Source organism: Leptodactylus fuscus, chromosome 5, assembly GCF_031893055.1.
Source record: "Leptodactylus fuscus isolate aLepFus1 chromosome 5, aLepFus1.hap2, whole genome shotgun sequence".
Classification (NCBI taxonomy): Eukaryota; Metazoa; Chordata; class Amphibia; order Anura; family Leptodactylidae; genus Leptodactylus; species Leptodactylus fuscus.
The window spans coordinates 102,800,343-102,819,386 of record NC_134269.1 but is presented as its reverse complement, the minus strand read 5'-3'; the positions used below and the strand labels follow the sequence as shown (position 1 = coordinate 102,819,386).

Here is a 19,044-nt window from a genome sequence, read left to right as displayed (position 1 = left end):
TTTGTAATACGGGATGGAAATCCATGCAAACACGGGGAGAACATACAAACTCCTTGCAGATGGTTTTTGCCCTTGGCGGGATTTGAACACCAGGACTCCAGCGCTGCAAGGCTGCAGTGCTAATCACTGAGCCACCGTGTGGCCCCTGTGCACCAGTTTTTATCTGTTTGAGCAACAGTGTAAGATGCTTCAGATTTAAATTTGACAGTCTCAGGCGGCATCACCCACTTACTTTATTTATCTATTTATTTATGAGTCTTGCTAAAAATGGAGAAAAGTCAAAAATTTTTTCTGTGAAACTTTTTCATGTACTGTACACCAGGACACTTACTTTTCACATAAAGTTGTCCAATATAATAATACATTTGTGTGGGTCGCTGCTAAACAACTACGACGATTTATCAGAGGTGTTATGGAAATCTTAATTTACTTTTTCATTACAATTTTATATTAAAATAAGTGCATAGTAACTGTCTTTGTAAAACAAATGACTTTAGGGGAAAAATTGTTTCTAGAACTTTTTCGAAATTTGTAGGTTATCAACAAAACCAACCATTGGATGCAAATTGACTAAAAATGTCATGTTTTTTTATCCTTATAGTGAGTTCCATCAACTATGATATTCCTTAGTATTCACCATGGGTTTACTTGCTCTGTATGTATTGATGCTCAAAGAGGACCTACTTTCTAAGCAAACAGTATACATGAATCAAAGAGCCATATAAGGATATTAGAAAAAAATACCCTATTTCATTAATCCAGACACCTAGACCCCTGCCCTTGCATACATATCTGTAAAATCTGATCTTGCCTATTGCTGCCACTAGGGGGCAATTTGTGTGTAACTTCTATTCAGGTTAATGGGGGCTAGAGCTGTGTATAGACAGAGGTCTTACTTTCTCTGTTAGATACCAAGTATCCATTGACATAGGGCAGATGAATCGCCTGTAACACAACTGATCGATGATATGGGAAATCACCTTGTTTCACCTTCCAATTATTATTGGGGAAGGAGCAAAACAATCTTGCAATTTCTCATTGAAACCCCTCTTCTATAGACGTGTGGTGTGGAATACCCTCTTTTTCCCATAGGTTTGTCTGTGCCTTACTGCAGCGTTAGATTGTACAATGCCATATGCGAGAGACATCACACAGTGCAGCACCATGGTGCTGCTCATGTGCTTGCACAGTCAGTGCTGTATCTACGCAATATGTACTGTTATAGTGTACTGGGGTGGGCAGGAGAAGGTTTTAATGGTCACCCAACTTCCATTTTATGAGTGCTGAATTCAGCTGTATGTGATGCAGTACTACATGTACCATGCCCCTGTACATTTGTTATTTTGGGAACACCTGCCCGTTTACACATTGAGATATGTTGCTAACATTAATTTAAGATGGAGTCAGCTGCCACATGATCATTTGCTGGGCAGGTTTACACTGGACTGCGGTGAAAACATAACATTCATTTGGCAGATCCTCAGCTCATGTGAGAGACAAAGCGCATTGCAAACTAATGTACATACTGTAGATGCAATGAAGTAATTTATGAACATTGGTTTAAAGGAAAAATAAAGTCGCTGCATTGCTGCTTTCACTGAAAAGTGGGCTTTGGTTGACATTGAGACCTATTCTGCTTTCCTTTACATCGTTTTTCATAAATCTCCCACATTGAATCAATGTCTCGAACGATATTCTAATTTCCTGACTTACTTTCTAGGGATGGACATTTTATTTCTTCTTGTATCAGTGAGTGATGTAGTGTGGAAATGAGAAATGAGACCTGTTGTCAGCATAAACCTGGTGTGTAATTGTAGGAAGAGGGGGGAGAATCAAAATGCATTCTGTCCTTCATAGCACAAGATGTGTATGCAGAAAGTAGTCATTGCTTCAGACAGCATCTCATTAGGGAAAAAAAAAGTTGCCGCCCAGGCTCGTGTGGTGCCTCCTCATTACATTCTCTATGCAACCATCAAACCCTCTCTTATTTTCTTCCTGCTCATTTCATTGTTTTATTGACAAATGCAGAAAAAATTGAGGTAACACAAACCGTAACTAGTGAAGCAGCTGAAATGCTTGTCCTTTTGTACTTGGGCTTTCAAGCACAGCTTTTAAATGATAGTCTTTGTTCTGTCAGTGCCCAATTTCTTTCCTTTGTATGGCATTTTGTTAGGTTCCTAGAATGTATGCAGGAAATTATAGTGTTTATGCATAATGAATTGTATTACATAATTAATATGCAATAAGGTCAACAAAACTGTGGATATTAGAGGTTGTTTGACCTTAACAGTTTGAGTATTTTATTCATTACGCATATTTAGTAGTCACACAAATAAAGGGAGAACTATAAATCAAGGCAAACTGCTGTCTAATTAAAAAAAAAACAAAAAAAAAAACCCACAAAACCCTTGCCCACTTTGGCCTTGGGTACTTACGAGATACTTGTCAGCGGTCATTCTAAGCTGAATATGTCTGCACTCATCAGATCGCAGCCGCCAAGCAGCTTAAGGCCTGGCAAGTACCAGTGTGGGAGACTGGCAGGGAATCCCAGGTGCCTGGTACTTACGAGATACCTCTGACCAGAGAGGTTAGGCCAATGTTAATCTAACAAGCGAAAGCCTTTGCAGACAAAAAACAACTGTTCTGCGCAGAGCCAAAAAAGATTATGAATATTCAGACACATAGATAATTTAATATGTCCATAAACCTTAGATAGTAATGGCACATTTACATGCACATAAGACCGTTGGTCAGTCCTGCTAAAATCTGTGGGTTTAGATGACTTTTCGCTTATGTGTTTATTTTCGACCAAAAGATTAATCTGACTATATAAGGTATCCCAGGTTTTAGCAAGACAAAAATATTTCATACTAGTTTATCCTTTCCTGGTTGCAAAAGGAGTACAGTGGTCAATGTTACTAAATAATATGCTAAGGTATATAAAGTGGTTAATAGCAAAGAGTTAAGTCACACATACCGTATATACTCGAGTATAAACCGAGACCCCTAATATTACCACGAAAAACTGGGAAAACTTATTGACTATAAGCCGAGGGAGGGAAATCTACTATTGCAGATAAAAAGTCTGGGCATGTGTATTACAGCTTAGTAACTCCATGTGCCTCATAGTAATAGCAGTTAGCCCCATCATGTCCCTCACATTAACCCCCTGTGTGCCTCACATAAGAGTTACTGATATGTGGGACATATGGAGGTAATAATTAGGTATCTTCATAATTAAAGGGGTATTCCCACGTCGCATACGCACCACTTCATTGGTGGGCGGGGTTACATATGCAAAGCCAGCGGCTTTCTATGCCGCTGGCTCTGCGTGCGCACTCCCGATGCAGCATTGTGAAGACCAGTCAGTTCCCCAGCCTTCACAATGCCAATACAGACCCGGCATCCGCTGTAATAGAAAGGCCGATGCCGGGGGGTTAGACGCCGGCACATCGCTAAGCTCCTGCCCTGCATGAAGCCATCATGCATCAAGTGAATGGATTTGAAAACTGACTGCCGGTTTTCCATCTCCTGTCCAGTTTCTCGGACAGAAGACGGAAACCCGCAAAGCGGAGACTGGGCGCAGGTGTGAACCCACCTTGATCTGACAGATGTGTGTGGGGTAGGGAAGAAGAGAGTTGTGCAGTCACACAGACTTCTCATTGATTAGGAAAAGCAGCCGTCTTCTGATTAGGGAAGTGTCAAAGAGGTCTGCCACTGCTGACATCAGACTATAAGACTCAGTGACTTCTTAGCAAAGTTTTTTCCTAACTTTTTATATCTCTGTGTGTGGAGCTGTGTAAGGTATCTTTTTTGTGATGCAAAAGTAGTTTTTATTGATACTATGTTGAGGAACATTGAGTTTACTTTTTATTCATGTTTTTTGAGTGGTGAAAGCAAAACTTATAACATTTTTACAGTCCATGAATTTCCTGATGCGGAGATGCGTGTTTTTGTTTTTTGTTGGGTTTTTTTATTCATTTTTATATTCTAGGTTGTGGCGGAGTCACTTTAGTTTTTCTATTTTTATATATATATATATATATATATATATATATATATATATATATATATATATATATATATATATATATATATTTTATTTTTTTTCCAACTATTTTAAGCCCCTCACTAGCCCCAGACATTAGAGTTAATGGTGCCTCTTTGGTGATCTTTTTTATGTATACAGAGACATCACTACATTTGTTATCCCTTTACAGTGATATTACTGTATGTACTCCTTCCCTGTCGCATAGTCCTTTTTTGGGGGAAGGGTCGTGATTGCTACATCTACAAACACAAACCTATATGTTTATATATAGCCATCACCCTACTTCTCCCTGCTCCATTTCCCCAATAAAGTTTAGGCTTCATATTACATCTCATCTCCATTTCAGGGAGAAAAGAAACAGACCGTGTCCACTGTTCACAGGTCACACCACCACCCATTCAGTACAATGGGGCCAATTTTAAGACCAGAGTTTTCTTTGGTGTTCTCATTATTCCCTGAATTGGTGCACTCTCATAATATGGTGTCACTAACACAAATGATTTTTGGCAAAAAAGTGATTTTATTGTGCCATAGTAGTAGTAAACAACTACTGAATATAAACTTGGTGTCACCATATATATTATGATGTGTAGTTCACCATGCAAAATTTAGAACATAAAAATGGATGGCAAAACTGACTTTTTTTGCCATAATGTTAAGTAAGAGTTATTGAAATGGGATCTTTAAGCTAATTATTTCCCAAAATGATGCAAGATGGCTATGTTGATGTTAAAATTAAAACATTATGCTTTATATGGCGGAAAAAAAGGACCGGTGTCCGTAAGTATCAAACTAGGTCATGTACCTAATGCGTTAAGACTGTCTAGTCCAAGTTTGCATTGTCTTACATTTGCGTAGTATTAGAAAATCTGCCCTAGTGAGTTAAGGATCGGATTTGATTATTCCTTGTTAGACTTTTTTTTTAATCCACTACGTGATATTGGCAGCTGTTGTTGACCTTTCATTTTGTGAAGGGGACAAAAAGTCTTTCTACAGCTTGGATGTCAGAGTTGATGGTCAGCTGTACAGAGGTTTTGGTTGACGCCACTTTTGGTAATAAGAAGTAGGAGTCTAGTTTCCTGTGAAATAACACACGCCCAGCAATTGAGGGAGAAGTAATGGCTTACTTATGAAATAATTTGTAGATATTTTCCTGTGTGTATAGCTGGCTGTGAATTCCAGTTAACATTTCTCCCGGCTATGACATGATTGCTCAGCTATAATTCCTTAACACAGTCCCTGATTAAGTCCTAATACTTTGACTGCCCTGACAAATCCAAACTTAAATGAGAGTCCAAGGATGTTATCCTGTTCCTGTGGCTGTTCTACTCTAAGCCGTTAATCACATTTCACGCACAAGGCCTCATTTCATGTTTCTCTATGTGGTAACTTGTTTTTTTTTGGCATCCTTATATCAGAGAAAAACCATTACCATGTTAAGGAGATTTAAATGAACAGATTATCAAAGAAAAGAAAACAAATCTGTTTAGTGAATACGACAAACACAAGCAATTCTATCCCACGCACAGCTCTCCAAAGTGTGTATGCGTAGGTCCAGTCAGAATATCAGTGTTTTTGCTAATTGGATCTTGTATCGTCTATAAAAAGCAAACGCATGATCCACAGAAAGTAAGTCTACACTTGGCAGATGGAAGTGTAAAGGTAGGAACAGACTGCTGAAAAGTTGTGTAATAGATTATTGGTGTACTTAGACTGTACAGTATCATAAGGTTTGTCCTTAGGTAGTGTGAATTGATTCTAATGACGGATATCTGCTGATGGTAGCATACATCCCCCTGCTACCTCTTGTGTCACCCCCTCTACCTCATAGATTGTAAGCTCTTGCGAACACGGCCCTCAGTCCCATTGTGTGAAACGACTTTCTTTGTAATGTATCTTTCTGTCTGTATTTGAACCCTACAAATTGTACAGCGCTGTGGAATATGTTGGCGCTATATAAATAAAATTTTTTTTTATTATTATTATTATTATATACATGTACCACTTCATTGTACCAACGAGGTCTTGTTTTCACAGCCCACACTTTCATGATGTGGAACCAGTTACCAGCTTCAAATTCTCTTCATGGTTTGAAGAAACACACTCAGGTTACTGCAAGATATAAAACACAGTTGGGATGGAAAAAAAAAATTAGAACGCACTTTCACGGACATGCTCCAATTTCTGATTTCCACTTTCCTTTTTGAAAGCAAAATACAGGTGCAGCATGACAGTGGAGATTGCCAGTAACAGCCAGGCCCCAGTATTATTGCTAAGTAATTTCCCCCTCTAGCTGCCTCAGTTTAAACTGGGAGCAACGAAAGGGGGAGATTAAACTGGGGCATCTAGAGAGGGACATTAAACTTTGGGGACAACTAGAGGGTAACATTAAACTGGGGGAGCTGGAGAGGGACATTAACTGGGGGGGGGCAACTGAAGGGGGACATTAATATCCAGCTGCCCCCAGTTAAACGTCCTCCCCTAGTTGCCCTCAGTGTAATGTCCTCCTTCAGTTGCCCCCATATTAATGTCCTCCTCAAGCTACCCCCAGGTTTAATGTCCCCCTCCAGTTGCTCCCAGTTTAATGCCCCATCCATCTGCCCCTAGTTCAATGTCCTTTTTCATCTGCCCCTAGTTTAATGTCCTCCTCATATCCCCCACCCAGTTTATGTCTCCCTCATATGCCCCCAGTATATTGTCCCCCCTGCATCTACCCCCACATTTTAATTTCAGTCTTGAGCTGCAAAATTTTAACATAAATAGCACTGATACTCACCTCTCCATGCTCCCCTGCTGTGCAGTCTGCAATTTCTTGTCCCGGGAACTCCAGGCGCGATTTAAGTTATGTCATCACATCACGCCTACAGCTCCCGAAGCCGGAGCACACAGGGGCACAGTGGTGAGGCCGAATCTGTCTGCTCCTGCTTCACCACTGTATTAAACTCATTTGCATCTTTTTTGGACATACCTCACACCTACCAGGACCGCGGGACACGACCCGGAATCCGGGTGAGTTGGGAGGTAAGGGAGTGGCGTCTCTGTTCCTAAAACCATTGGAAATATGCGTTTTCCAATGGTCTTAGGCCACCCCTGTGAAATGGTCAGTCAACCCCTAAATGGGTCGCAACCCACAGGTTGAGAACCACTGTTCTAATTGATTTGTAAAAATGAAACATTGACCCTGATATATGTGATGTATGATGTAGTCTGTGGAGGAAGGGGGAATGCATTTTTATTTTTTTAAACCGAGTGTCTATTAAAAAAAATCCCACCATATGTATGATTATGTAAGAGTGCTAGAGTTCTCTCTTTAGAATTCTAGCATTAGTTAAAATGTGGCTAAACTCCTTCACGCTTCCCTTACCTGTCATAAGATTACCTTTTGGCTGGAATCACTATTTCTTATTAACTGAATTGTTCGTAATGCTGAGTCCACAACCTTATAAGTCGGAAATAAGTAGCTGATTGGTGGACGAGTGTGAAAAATTTCAGTTCCATATAAACTGAATACATTAGTTTTAATTAGTGCTTTAAGGTTGTTAGTTTTGTATACACTGTCACCCTAAGTGCGCTATTGATGAATGAAAGGTCAGTCTTCCCTGAGACTGTGCTGATAGATTATTGCTACAGACTGCTTACTCTAAGGGAACAGAACCAAAGTGCTCTGAGGTGTAACCTGCTGCACATATCTATATACCAGCATGGACTTTAGGGCGCATATTATAACTGAACAACTTTTCAGTGGACTTTTCTAATGACTTGCTAATTTGTACAGCACTTCAATCTGATATTAGCCGGAATTTACTAAAAATAATTATAAATACAAATTTTAAGCCCTCTTATGTATTGGCTTAGGCTATTGCTATTGTAAGCAGTCACATACTGGGTTCAAAAATGCCAACGTCTATCAAGTTCGCTGTTTTAGAAATTATTCCAGTAGAAGGCAAAATTCAATATTTTAATAGCCGAGACTCGGTTCACAGAGTGGAAAAAATCTTTCTGACCCCTTGCCACCAGTTGGATAGATCAATAATATATATTACTGCTAACCCTACATATATTATGGTTTAAAAGAATGATTTTCATCCCTTTATTTTAAGTCTAAACATACCATTAGCCATTATCTAATTTTGTGGGAGCAGGTTTTATAACTTTCTGGTTCGGGCAGTATTGTAAAGGCCATTGGGTGACTGGTTTGGGTGCACCAATGGTCACTAACATATGGGAAATAAACATATTGGCCTGGGATTGATAGTTCCTGATAATTACACCCAGAGGGTCCCAGAGACTAAAACTTACTAGCTCCTGGCCTGGTTTTTTCATATTGAGAACTTTGGCTATGTCATACCAAGAAACCAAGAGAAAATGGAGGAAGAGGAGGAGGCAGTGGCGTAACTACCGCCGTAGCAGCAGAGGCAGCTGCCACAGGGCCCGGGACATTAGGGGCCCGGTGACAGCTGCTCCTGCTGCTATCATTATAATCGGGGGGGCCTTTTTGGACCCCCGAGTATAATGATCGGCGGTCCAGGAGAGGTAAGAAACATAAAAAACACTTTTACTTACCTCTCCACAATCCGGGCAGGCTTCGGCCTAGTCGTCTGACATCTCATGACTCTGGCCTGCATCCCGGGTCATGTGACGTCTGACGTCATTGAAGATGGACTACTTCGGAGGCCGACAGCGTAGGAGCCGGGAGATAGGTGAGTACAGTGTTTTGTTTATGTTTTTCTCCCCCTGGGTCTCCAATTATTATACTCTGGGGTCTTTTCAGACCCCAGAGTATAATAATTGTTTATGGGTGTCCACAGTGGGACATAATACTGTGTGCAGGGGCCACTATGGGGTACAATACTGTGTGCAGGGGCCAATATGGGGGATAATAATGTGTGGAGGGGTCACTGAGGGACATAATAGTGTGTGCAGGGGCCACTAAGGGACATAATAGTGTGTGCAGGGACCACTAAGAGACATAATACTGTGTGCAGGGGTCACTATGGGGCATAATAGACCGCGCAGGAATGCGTAGGAGGGGTCGGTCGAGGTCTTCGGTGTCGGGGGTGGGGGGCATGTAAAAAGTTTGCCACGGGGCCCCACCATTCCTAGCTACGCCACTGGGAGGAGGAAGGCATGTAATGTACACTCATCCCTTGGGTCAGAACCAGCCAGAATACTCAGCTTCTAAACATGCAGATTTCGTGGCACAGTTTGGCAAGTTTCTGTTTTTAATTTGTGTCCAATTGTATGGAAATTGACATGAATAGATAGATTTAAATCTTAGAGACTATTTGAATATACATTTTACATTTTGTTATAGTAGATGGTGATAATTTGTTTTAGAAGTTGATCTTCTGCTGTTTAAAGGTCACATCCACAGGGTAGAGGTAACTTGCTTGATCGTTGTTATTCCAGCTGCTGGGACCACCATCACCACCGATCACTGGAGCCTGGGGTGTTTTGCATCCCAGTTTATCTGGAATGTCTGGTCAGAAGTGTGTGCTGCTTCTCCTCCATGTGTTTCAATAGGAACTGCTGGAGACAGAAGCTCCCATTCAAATGAATGGGGTGACTATTTCTAACCTGCTAACACCATTCAATCTGGGGTTTAAAACATCCCAGGTCTTGTGACCAGTGAGGGTCCCAATGGTGAAATTGTCACCAATGACCTAGCAACAATATCCCATGGATTCTGGGTAACTTGTGATCGGGCAACCCATTGGCTTGTTTCTCTGAATTATGTGACAAGACAGACTTTAGTGATGAGATACTTTAAAGGTACATTTTTACTCACACATACTGGCTATGATAAATTAAGAGGTTTGTTATTTTCCTTGTGTGATTGCTTCTACTTATCTTTGTTTATATATCTTTTTTTAACCTTTTTTTTTTTCTTTTAATTTTCTTTGCTGTACCAGGAGGTGGCAAACTTTGATTTCTCTGATAAGCACTCCCACCGTAGAGGCTAATTATACAATCGGATGGTAATAATAAAGCCTGACATGTGTCTGTGAGTTTTAATAGAATGTCGGCACATACAAAGTAGGAAGTAATTGGATTGACAGACACAAAGCCAGTTATTATACCGTTATTATCTGATTGAAATAAGCCGGCAGAAGCGCAGGCAACTGTAGCATAACTAATCTGATAATAATGAAGTCCACGCTCCCAGAAGCGTGTGTTGCTTACATGGGAATTGAAAATAGATAAGTAGCAATCGGCCCACCCAGATGTCGTGATCTACCGATGCTTTGCATGGACATGTAGACCACAAGGAACAGGCAAACTTCAGATGAATGTTTGGTGCATCTATAATATTTCTTCTTCCTTAAAATAGCTATTGGAAGATTTATTGTAATGAAAAAAACATGTATGTTGTATATTGTGTGCATGTAACTTATTGATACCATTAGTTGTCATTATAACCCTGTTTCTTGTTAGAGAGATTTGTGCCAGCCACTTTATGGCTTCTACATGTGACAATTTTTTCTTTTGGTTGTGTTCTTGAATGAGCTCATATGATTTTATCATAGGCCTACTTAGTGGCGTAAATGAAGTCTTGTGGGCCCTGGTACAATCTTTTGTCTGTGGCCCCCTACCTCATCCCTACAGCAAATTCTTGACGGTGATGGTTACGGGTGCTAATGAGTTTAATCAACCTTAGTGTGGTTAGGGTAATCTGAGGGTGTCCTTGGTTTATGGGCCAGATGGACGCAGCAATCTCAATACTGATGCCAGTGCTTATGGGCCCCTAAGGCTCCTGGCTCCCAGTGCGACTGCAACCCCTCAAGTTATGCTCCTGGGGCTACTCCTCCTTCCTTGCCACTGTATTATAATTCTTCCATTGTTAGTAATGCTAGTGATACATTTTCCTCCATATCAAGTATCTGAGGTTTTTTTTTTGTAATAACATTACTAAAAATTATTAAAAACATTTAGGCTAAGGACCCACAGGCAACATGGTGCTGTTAGCCTTAAAGGGGTCATCTCATATATTGGAAAAACCCTTTGACTAAATATAATAATAATAATAATAATAATCTGTACTGCTCATGTTCAATGGTAACCTAAATCTTTGTATACTTGACCCTAGTATTGACATGTCATACTAGGCATGTGACTGTGACAGGCCATCACTAGCCAGTGTAGTGATGCGCCACTCTTGACATCTTTCTGTCTCCTTCCTCTCTGTATCCTCTTTCTTGTACTGTTTACTCTTCTTACATTGCTACAATTACATCAGTAAAAAATGTAAGCCTGTTAGAACAATCTTTGTAATAGACTCTAGAATGTTGTGCTACAAATCTTATTTTGCACATGGTATGCAGCGCTACAAAACCTTCTCCTTTTTAATGCAAGGAGAGACCATAGGGAGATATAACTTGTAAATGGGGATAATAAAGGCAGCTGCTGAGAACCAGAGCGCTGAGGTAGCAAGACAAGAAGCTGTGCCTCTACTGTGGAATTCTGCATTTATGCACAAACAGTGGGGATTTCACTCGAGGAGAGCTATTCCTAGCCCTAACCCAGCATGTGCCAACAAGCATAATTCATCCTAAATACCCATAACACCGCCTCCCAGCTATCTTACAACTCCTTGGAAATGTATAGAATAATCATGTGCTCATAGAACCAAGCATCACCTGTTTAACTGTTCCTATGCAGTACATGGCTATTTATTTTATCAACATAGGGGATTATAGAATTATCCTTAATAACATAAAGCCTTCGCTACTTCCAGGCCATCAGTACAGAACTCTGAGAACCCCACCGCAATTGTATGATAGATTTCTATTTCTCATTCATGAAAGATTCCCAGGTATTATAATGTACTGATCCCATACCCAATAGGCTGCTGCTACTTGTTACCTTGATTTACTGTCTAGGCAAGTTGTTGTAGGTGCTACTTATTTTAGGAAATGTGGGCATTATTTTTAGAAGGTTATCATAATTAGTTGTGCAATTACTATAAAAAGAGCAACATACTGCAATATCACACCCCTTTATAACCGCTATTTAGACATGTGGAAGGGGTTTAGCACTGTCACAGTCACTACCTTGAAGTGAGAATTACATTTTATGAATTCCCCTTCATTTATATAGTATGATCACCATCGGAATCAGATTTCCATTAACTGTGCTTCAAGCTGTGGTTATGTAACTATAGTAGTAGTAGTAGTATTATAAACCTTTTTTTTTTTAGCAAGTGCAATGTGTTAGATGGAAAATTTTTCTTTCCATTGAGGCACCAATGTTTTTAATTTTGTTTTCCAAAAATATACAGAACATTATCTTTGTGGGTAGCATTAACTATTAAGAAGAATATGCTTATTTTATGTTTGAGCCTTGAGATGATATTAAGTTTCTGGAAAAGACACCTTCATTTACATATTTCATATCTATCAAAGACACATGTAAACCACAGCTGCCAGGATCAGTTTCTGGGGACCTTAGGTACAGGTGCATTTATACATATGCAGTGTTCTTGGGATATAAACAAATCTATCACTACGCATGTAGACTAGAAATGATTAAGAAAGAGATTTAATATATTTTATGTTATTAGTTCAAGTGTATACTCTATATGAAGTGCTGGTATACAGTTTGGTTTTCATCTCAAACATCAGGAATAAATAATGATTTACATATGAAGACCACTGTGACCTTTGGTGTACCTCTTCTGTTGGGGCTTTGGGCATGAGTTTTGCATTTAAAACTAAGGTTACTGTATGTAGAAAGAACACTGAATGTATACAACAGAATCCACAGTGTATTACCATAGCTGTATATAACATGTTTCCGTTCTTGCTTTATCTTTCTAGGTTTATTCAAGAGATTGAACATGCCATTGGGTTTGGACCATCAAAACAATGTCCCTTGCGAGAATTTCTTACTATGTACATCAAAAACATCTTCCTTAATCAGGTGTTAGCAGAGATCAACAAAGAAATTGAAGGGGTCACCAAGGTATCAGATCCTTTGAAGCTTTTGGCTAGCGCTGACACTATGAAAATTTTGGGTGTCCAGCGGCCATTGTTACAGGTATGTAAAAGTGATTCAATGGTTTCTGCCTATCCAGTCTATTCCAGTGTTTAGCTAAGTTTTGTGAGTGAAAAGATAAGTATATACAGGTTCCATACAGGGTAGTTTAAGTATTTTGTACCAAATTTGGCATATCATTTTTATGAGGAGATGATGTTAGGCATTCATTACGCTGGTGTTCAGGTGTAAATGATAATAAATATGATGGAGTCAGTGGCCGTGCCATGCTCCCGATTCAAGAAAGTGGCAAGGGTGACATAAAAGTGAAATTAAAGTCAGATTTTTTTGGTGGAAAAACCTGACTTGTTCAGAAATAAATACTGCAACTTTTTCATACCCTTTTCAAGGAATGAGAAGTGTGCCCAGTTATGTCATGCTGGGCATTCCCAGTTCTCTAACATTTCACCAGTTGCTGCAGCATTAGCATCATCTTTAACACACACTAATTGCTCCAGTTTACATCCCAAAAATAACATTGGGGCAGATTTATTAATATTGTATTCAATTTACACAATTTATTACTATATGTGCCGGTAGTATCACAGGAGTAAATTTTGGGTATGCCTTATGCATATTTTGACACTTTTGTTTAAGTTTATACTTACCACATCTTTGTTGACTTTTTTTTTAGCCAAATTTTTGCGTCACATTGGCGGTGCTCATGAGAGAGCTGTGACCTCTACAGTGTTTACATCATTTGATGTCTGTTTCATACCACCCATGCTGTGTAATTACATCCTTGTCCCATAAAAGTGAATGGGGTGAGGTTGTACTTACATCACATGTCCGCTATGATATAAAGGTTAGCTCATCAATAGGGATCAGGTTAGGTTATAAAAAAAAAAAAAAAAATGACTGAGCAACCACTTTAAAGGGATTCTACAACTAAAACACATTTTTTTCTAGTTACCACGTCGGAATAGCCTTTAAAAAGGCTATTCGTCTCTTACCTGTGGAAGTGCTCTCCGCCGCGCCGTTGGTTCAAAATACCGGTTTGTACCGGTATGCTAATTAGTTCTCTCGCAGCGATGGGGGCGTCCCCATCGCAGGAGCAGCGATGGGGGTGTCCCCATTGCAGCTCGAAAACCGACCGCAGCGCCGCCTCTCTGGTCTTCTGTATCCTCCCCTTGCTTCTTCAGCGTCTGTCGGACGCCTGCGCAGTATGCTCTGTTCGGCGAAGATTGCCGAACGTACTGCGCATGCGCAAAATTGCGGTGCCCGCACTATGGCTGGGACCGCAATTTCGCGCTTGCGCAGTACGTTCGGCAATCTTTACCGAACAGAGCGTACTGCGCAGGCGTCCGACAGTACGCTGAAGAAGCAAGGGGAGGATACAGAAGACCAGAGAGGCAGCGCTGCGGTCGGTTTTCGAGCTGCAATGGGGACGCCCCCATCGCTGCTCCTGCGATGGGGACGCCCCCATCGCTGTGAGAGAACTAATTAGCATACCGGTACAAACCGGTATTTTGAACGAACGGCGCGGCGGAGAGCACTTCCACAGGTAAGAGACGAATAGCCTTTTTAAAGGCTATTCCGACGTGGTAACTAGAAAAAAATGTGTTTTAGTGGTAGAATCCCTTTAAGCCCAGTGTCTGCTTTTCACACTAAACCACACCTTGTCATGTGTGGCACATATGGCATACGTGCCTCCTTCATTAAATGTTAAAGTTTTTAGGTGTATATTCCATGGTTTTTGTGATCATTTTTCCTTCAGATGCACTCGGTGTACTTTTTTATCTGTAACATTTTTTTGTCCTATGTCTTCATTGTTGAGCTTTTGATGCTTGTGTCCACTGATCTATTGGAAGGTTACTGTCATATAAAAATACGAGATTTAGTACATGTGCTTGGTCCATGGTTAAGTGTCATGAACTGCACATTGGTGACAGCTATGTGCTGCTGTAAGATACAAGCTTTGAGCTGAACTGTAGCATAGGGACTGTGTATAGATACACCATGTGAATAACATGTTTATGTGGCATGTCACTCTGGACAGATCTAATGGCAATATAAGATGCTGAAAGTTTATAAAACGATCACATCCTAGTAGCTCAGATTAGCAGCTTGTTCATGTAACAACTAGTCGAGAAGCTATGGTAGGATCATGCTTACGTTTGACCATGTGAGGTACACAGTACAGCAAAAATAATATATTTCAGGATTTAAAAACAGGCCTGGGTCTGGTCTGCAGCACCTATGATGGCGTGAGTGATGTACTTTTGCAGACATACACTCACCGGCCACTTTATTAGGTACACCTGTCCAACTGCTCGTTAACACTTAATTTCTAATCAGCCAATCACATGGCGGCAACTCAGTGCATTTAGGCATGTAGACATGGTCAAGACAATCTCCTGCAGTTCAAACCGAGCATCAGTATGGGGAAGAAAGGTGATTTGAGTGCCTTTGAACGTGGCATGGTTGTTGGTGCCAGAAGGGCTGGTCTGAGTATTTCAGAAACTGCTGATCTACTGGGATTTTCACGCACAACCATCTCTAGGGTTTACAGAGAATGGTCCGAAAAAGAAAAAACATCCAGTGAGCGGCAGTTCTGTGGGCGGAAATGCGTTGTTGATGCCAGAGGTCAGAGGAGAATGGCCAGACTGGTTCGAGCTGATAGAAAGGCAACAGTGACTCAAATAGCCACCCGTTACAACCAAGGTAGCCAGAAGAGCATCTCTGAACGCACAGTACGTCGAACTTTGAGGCAGATGGGCTACAGCAGCTGAAGACCACACCGGGTGCCACTCCTTTCAGCTAAGAACAGGAAACTGAGGCTACAATTTGCACAAGCTCATCGAAATTGGACAATTGAAGATTGGAAAAACGTTGCCTGGTCTGATGAGTCTCAATTTCTGCTGCGACATTCGGATGGTAGGGTCAGAATTTGGCGTCAACAACATGAAAGCATGGATCCATCCTGCCTTGTATCAACGGTTCAGGCTGGTGGTGGTGGTGTCATGGTGTGGGGAATATTTTCTTGGCACTCTTTGGGCCCCTTGGTACCAATTGAGCATCGTTGCAACGCCAAAGCCTACCTGAGTATTGTTGCTGACCATGTCCATCCCTTTATGACCACAATGTACCCAACATCTGATGGCTACTTTCAGCAGGATAATGCGCCATGTCATAAAGCTGGAATCATCTCAGACTGGTTTCTTGAACATGACAATGAGTTCACTGTACTCCAATGGCCTCCACAGTCACCAGATCTCAATCCAATAGAGCATCTTTGGGATGTGGTGGAACGGGAGATTCGCATCATGGATGTGCAGCCGACAAATCTGCGGCAACTGTGTGATGCCATCATGTCAATATGGACCAAAATCTCTGAGGAATGCTTCCAGCACCTTGTTGAATCTATGCCACGAAGAATTGAGGCAGTTCTGAAGGCAAAAGGGGGTCCAACCCGTTACTAGCATGGTGTACCTAATAAAGTGGCCGGTGAGTGTATATGTAGCAATACATTAGCACTTTGGCTTCACATTGATGTGGGTGAATAATTTCTTCATTGATGTGGATTAGGATTACTACTTCCCGACCTGCTGACCGTGTTTGATTTGTGCCTCCTTCACTTGAATGGTTCATTCTTCGCTGCATTTCTCAGTTAATGCAGTTGTATTGTACTAGAATCCTCCCAGGTAGGCAACAACAGTGCTATTGTAATTGTGTGGAAATCAACAAAACAATGCAGATTTTCTGTCTTATATTTTTAGGTTTCTTTTTAAGCATTAAATTGCTACATTTTTATTTATTTTTTTTACACTTTTCCTCCTAGCTGTAGTTCAGACTTGTTCTCTATTAGGTTAAAATTGTGCACTTACCCCTCTCCATTACCCCATGAAATGAGCAGCGTTCAGTGACAGCTTGGACAGTACACTGAACATGGAGTTTCCACTGTAGAACATTTCCCTGGCAGTAACCCGTGTTCCCCTCTGATCGACAGACTATGCCCGCGTTTCTTCCTAGGCTGACACATCGATTTTCTTGTCTCACTGTAAACCCGCATGAGTTCTCATTTCTGCACATTCAAGCACTAATGTTGGAGCAGATTGTCAGCTGGAGTGGTGATCAATAGTTCCCCTCTGAAAAGTTTTGGCTGTAAAAGATACTTGTTTTTAACCTTTGCTCCTCTGATCTATTCATGATATAAAAATGTATTTTTTCACTTACACAGTGCAGCTTACATAATTTATGAGAAAAAGCTGTAAAAGATCTTTGACACAAAGTATCTTGTTCTCAATTTCAACAGTAACAAAGAGATTTCAATTGTTCTCATGCTTTTGGCCTTTTTGGTGTACCAAACGCAAGGTTATGCAGAAATCACATTGCTTGAGCTAATATTTGAATGACTGCTGGCGCCCCCACTGGTCAGCTATTCGAAGCAGGTGAACACTATTGCTGCCTCACAGTTCCGTGACATCACATTCACTGATTTAATTGCATGTTTGCTGCTCAGTGTCATTTAAGTGAATGGGGATGAGCTTCACTCCCATCACAAGTGCTATACCTCATTAATATGTAAGACCTGGAAAACCCCTTCACTATTTAGTTTGGTGACTGTCAAATTAGATTTGAAGATGAACTCAAACAGTGGTGGGCCAGTGTTATATAGACAGAATGATGAGCATTGCCAGTTTGAGTTGTAAACTAGAAATATCTATTAAATATGCTTAAAGGGGTATTGCCATCTCAGGGCTAGTTCACACGGTATTCCACAAGAACGCATTCCGTCGCAGCTTTCCGCTCTGGATTAGGCCCAAATGATTGGGCTTAGTCCGGAGGGTGATGTTGCGGGGTGGACGCCGCGGCTGAATCAGCCAGGAAATCTGCCTAAAGAAAGGGTAGCTGATTTCAATGGGAGGCGGCAGGATTTTGACGCGGATTCCGCGTCAAAACCCTGACCATTTTGCCGTGTGAACTAAGATTCTATCTACACTGGTAGCTTATATAAATTGAAGACTTTTCCTGAAATATATTGCTTTAGAAATGCTGCTTTGTTTTCCTGCTATGTGAAATTATTCCTCCCATTGTTTACACAGCGTTTCCATAACCACGGACCTGTGAGATAGGACAAGTGACATCACTCACTGTTACATACAGTACAGCTCTGCTATTCAGCTAATTACAGTTTGCTGATAAAGTCCTCCCTGTTATCGCTCTATGTAAACACACAGATAACACTGAGTCTATTCTCTAGAAGCATGTACATATTGTTTTATATTAGATTTCTAGTAATCATTAAGTATTGTGATACTTCATAGTGTCTTGTTTAGCAAGCTTGGCAGGGGGATACAAGAAGTGAGAAGAGGAGACAGCAGGCAAAGCTGCTGAAACAGAGAGATGAGAAAACCCATTTAAAGAGGGCTATTCACCACCAACTCCAACTCTTTGCATCCTTTAGTAGGCGCATTACACTGATTATGGCAAAGTTGGACTTTGTTCTACTATTTCTGAATCAGTCTTGTTAGTTTCAGCTGCCAATATGCTTGTTAGGATATATATTATTATTTTACGCTAGTGTTCTAAGTAGACAATAGCTCACTTTGTGCCTAGTCTGGACATTATTCATTGCAGTCACCCAAAATCAATGCTCCTCTTCTTCCTATAAGTTAGACCTCCAATTAATCATTACATGTATGCCCACCTTTTAAATGGATATTTCTATGTTAAATACTTGTAGCATACTGCTTGGATATGCCATCACTTTATGATGGGCAGAGATCCAACCTATGGAACCTCCACTCTTTCCGAGTATAAAGGAGCTGCTGGCTTAGTATGGTTCAGCAGCCCCTTCATTGTTTTCACTGTACAGTGGCGCTGTAGCCATCAACTGTGCAGTAAATTTACCAGATGAATGTTTGGCCATGTTGGGAGGATTTGTGCTTGATTTAGGGGATGGGATGCATCACAGGAGAAGAACAATGGAAATATCAGCAGTGTTGGGTTCTTGATAT

At 40.8% G+C, this 19,044-nt stretch overlaps 1 protein-coding gene across 1 annotated transcript in view; it reads left to right on the top strand.

Annotated features, from left to right (window-relative positions):
• Nucleotides 1-19,044, top strand: part of EXOC4 (exocyst complex component 4) — a 342,142-nt gene that overhangs the window by 218,371 nt on the left and 104,727 nt on the right. Inside the window, exon 11 of the mRNA XM_075273922.1 lies at nt 12,868-13,087. Coding sequence (XP_075130023.1) covers nt 12,868-13,087 — 220 coding nt within the window. The remainder of the gene's footprint in view (nt 1-12,867; nt 13,088-19,044) is intronic.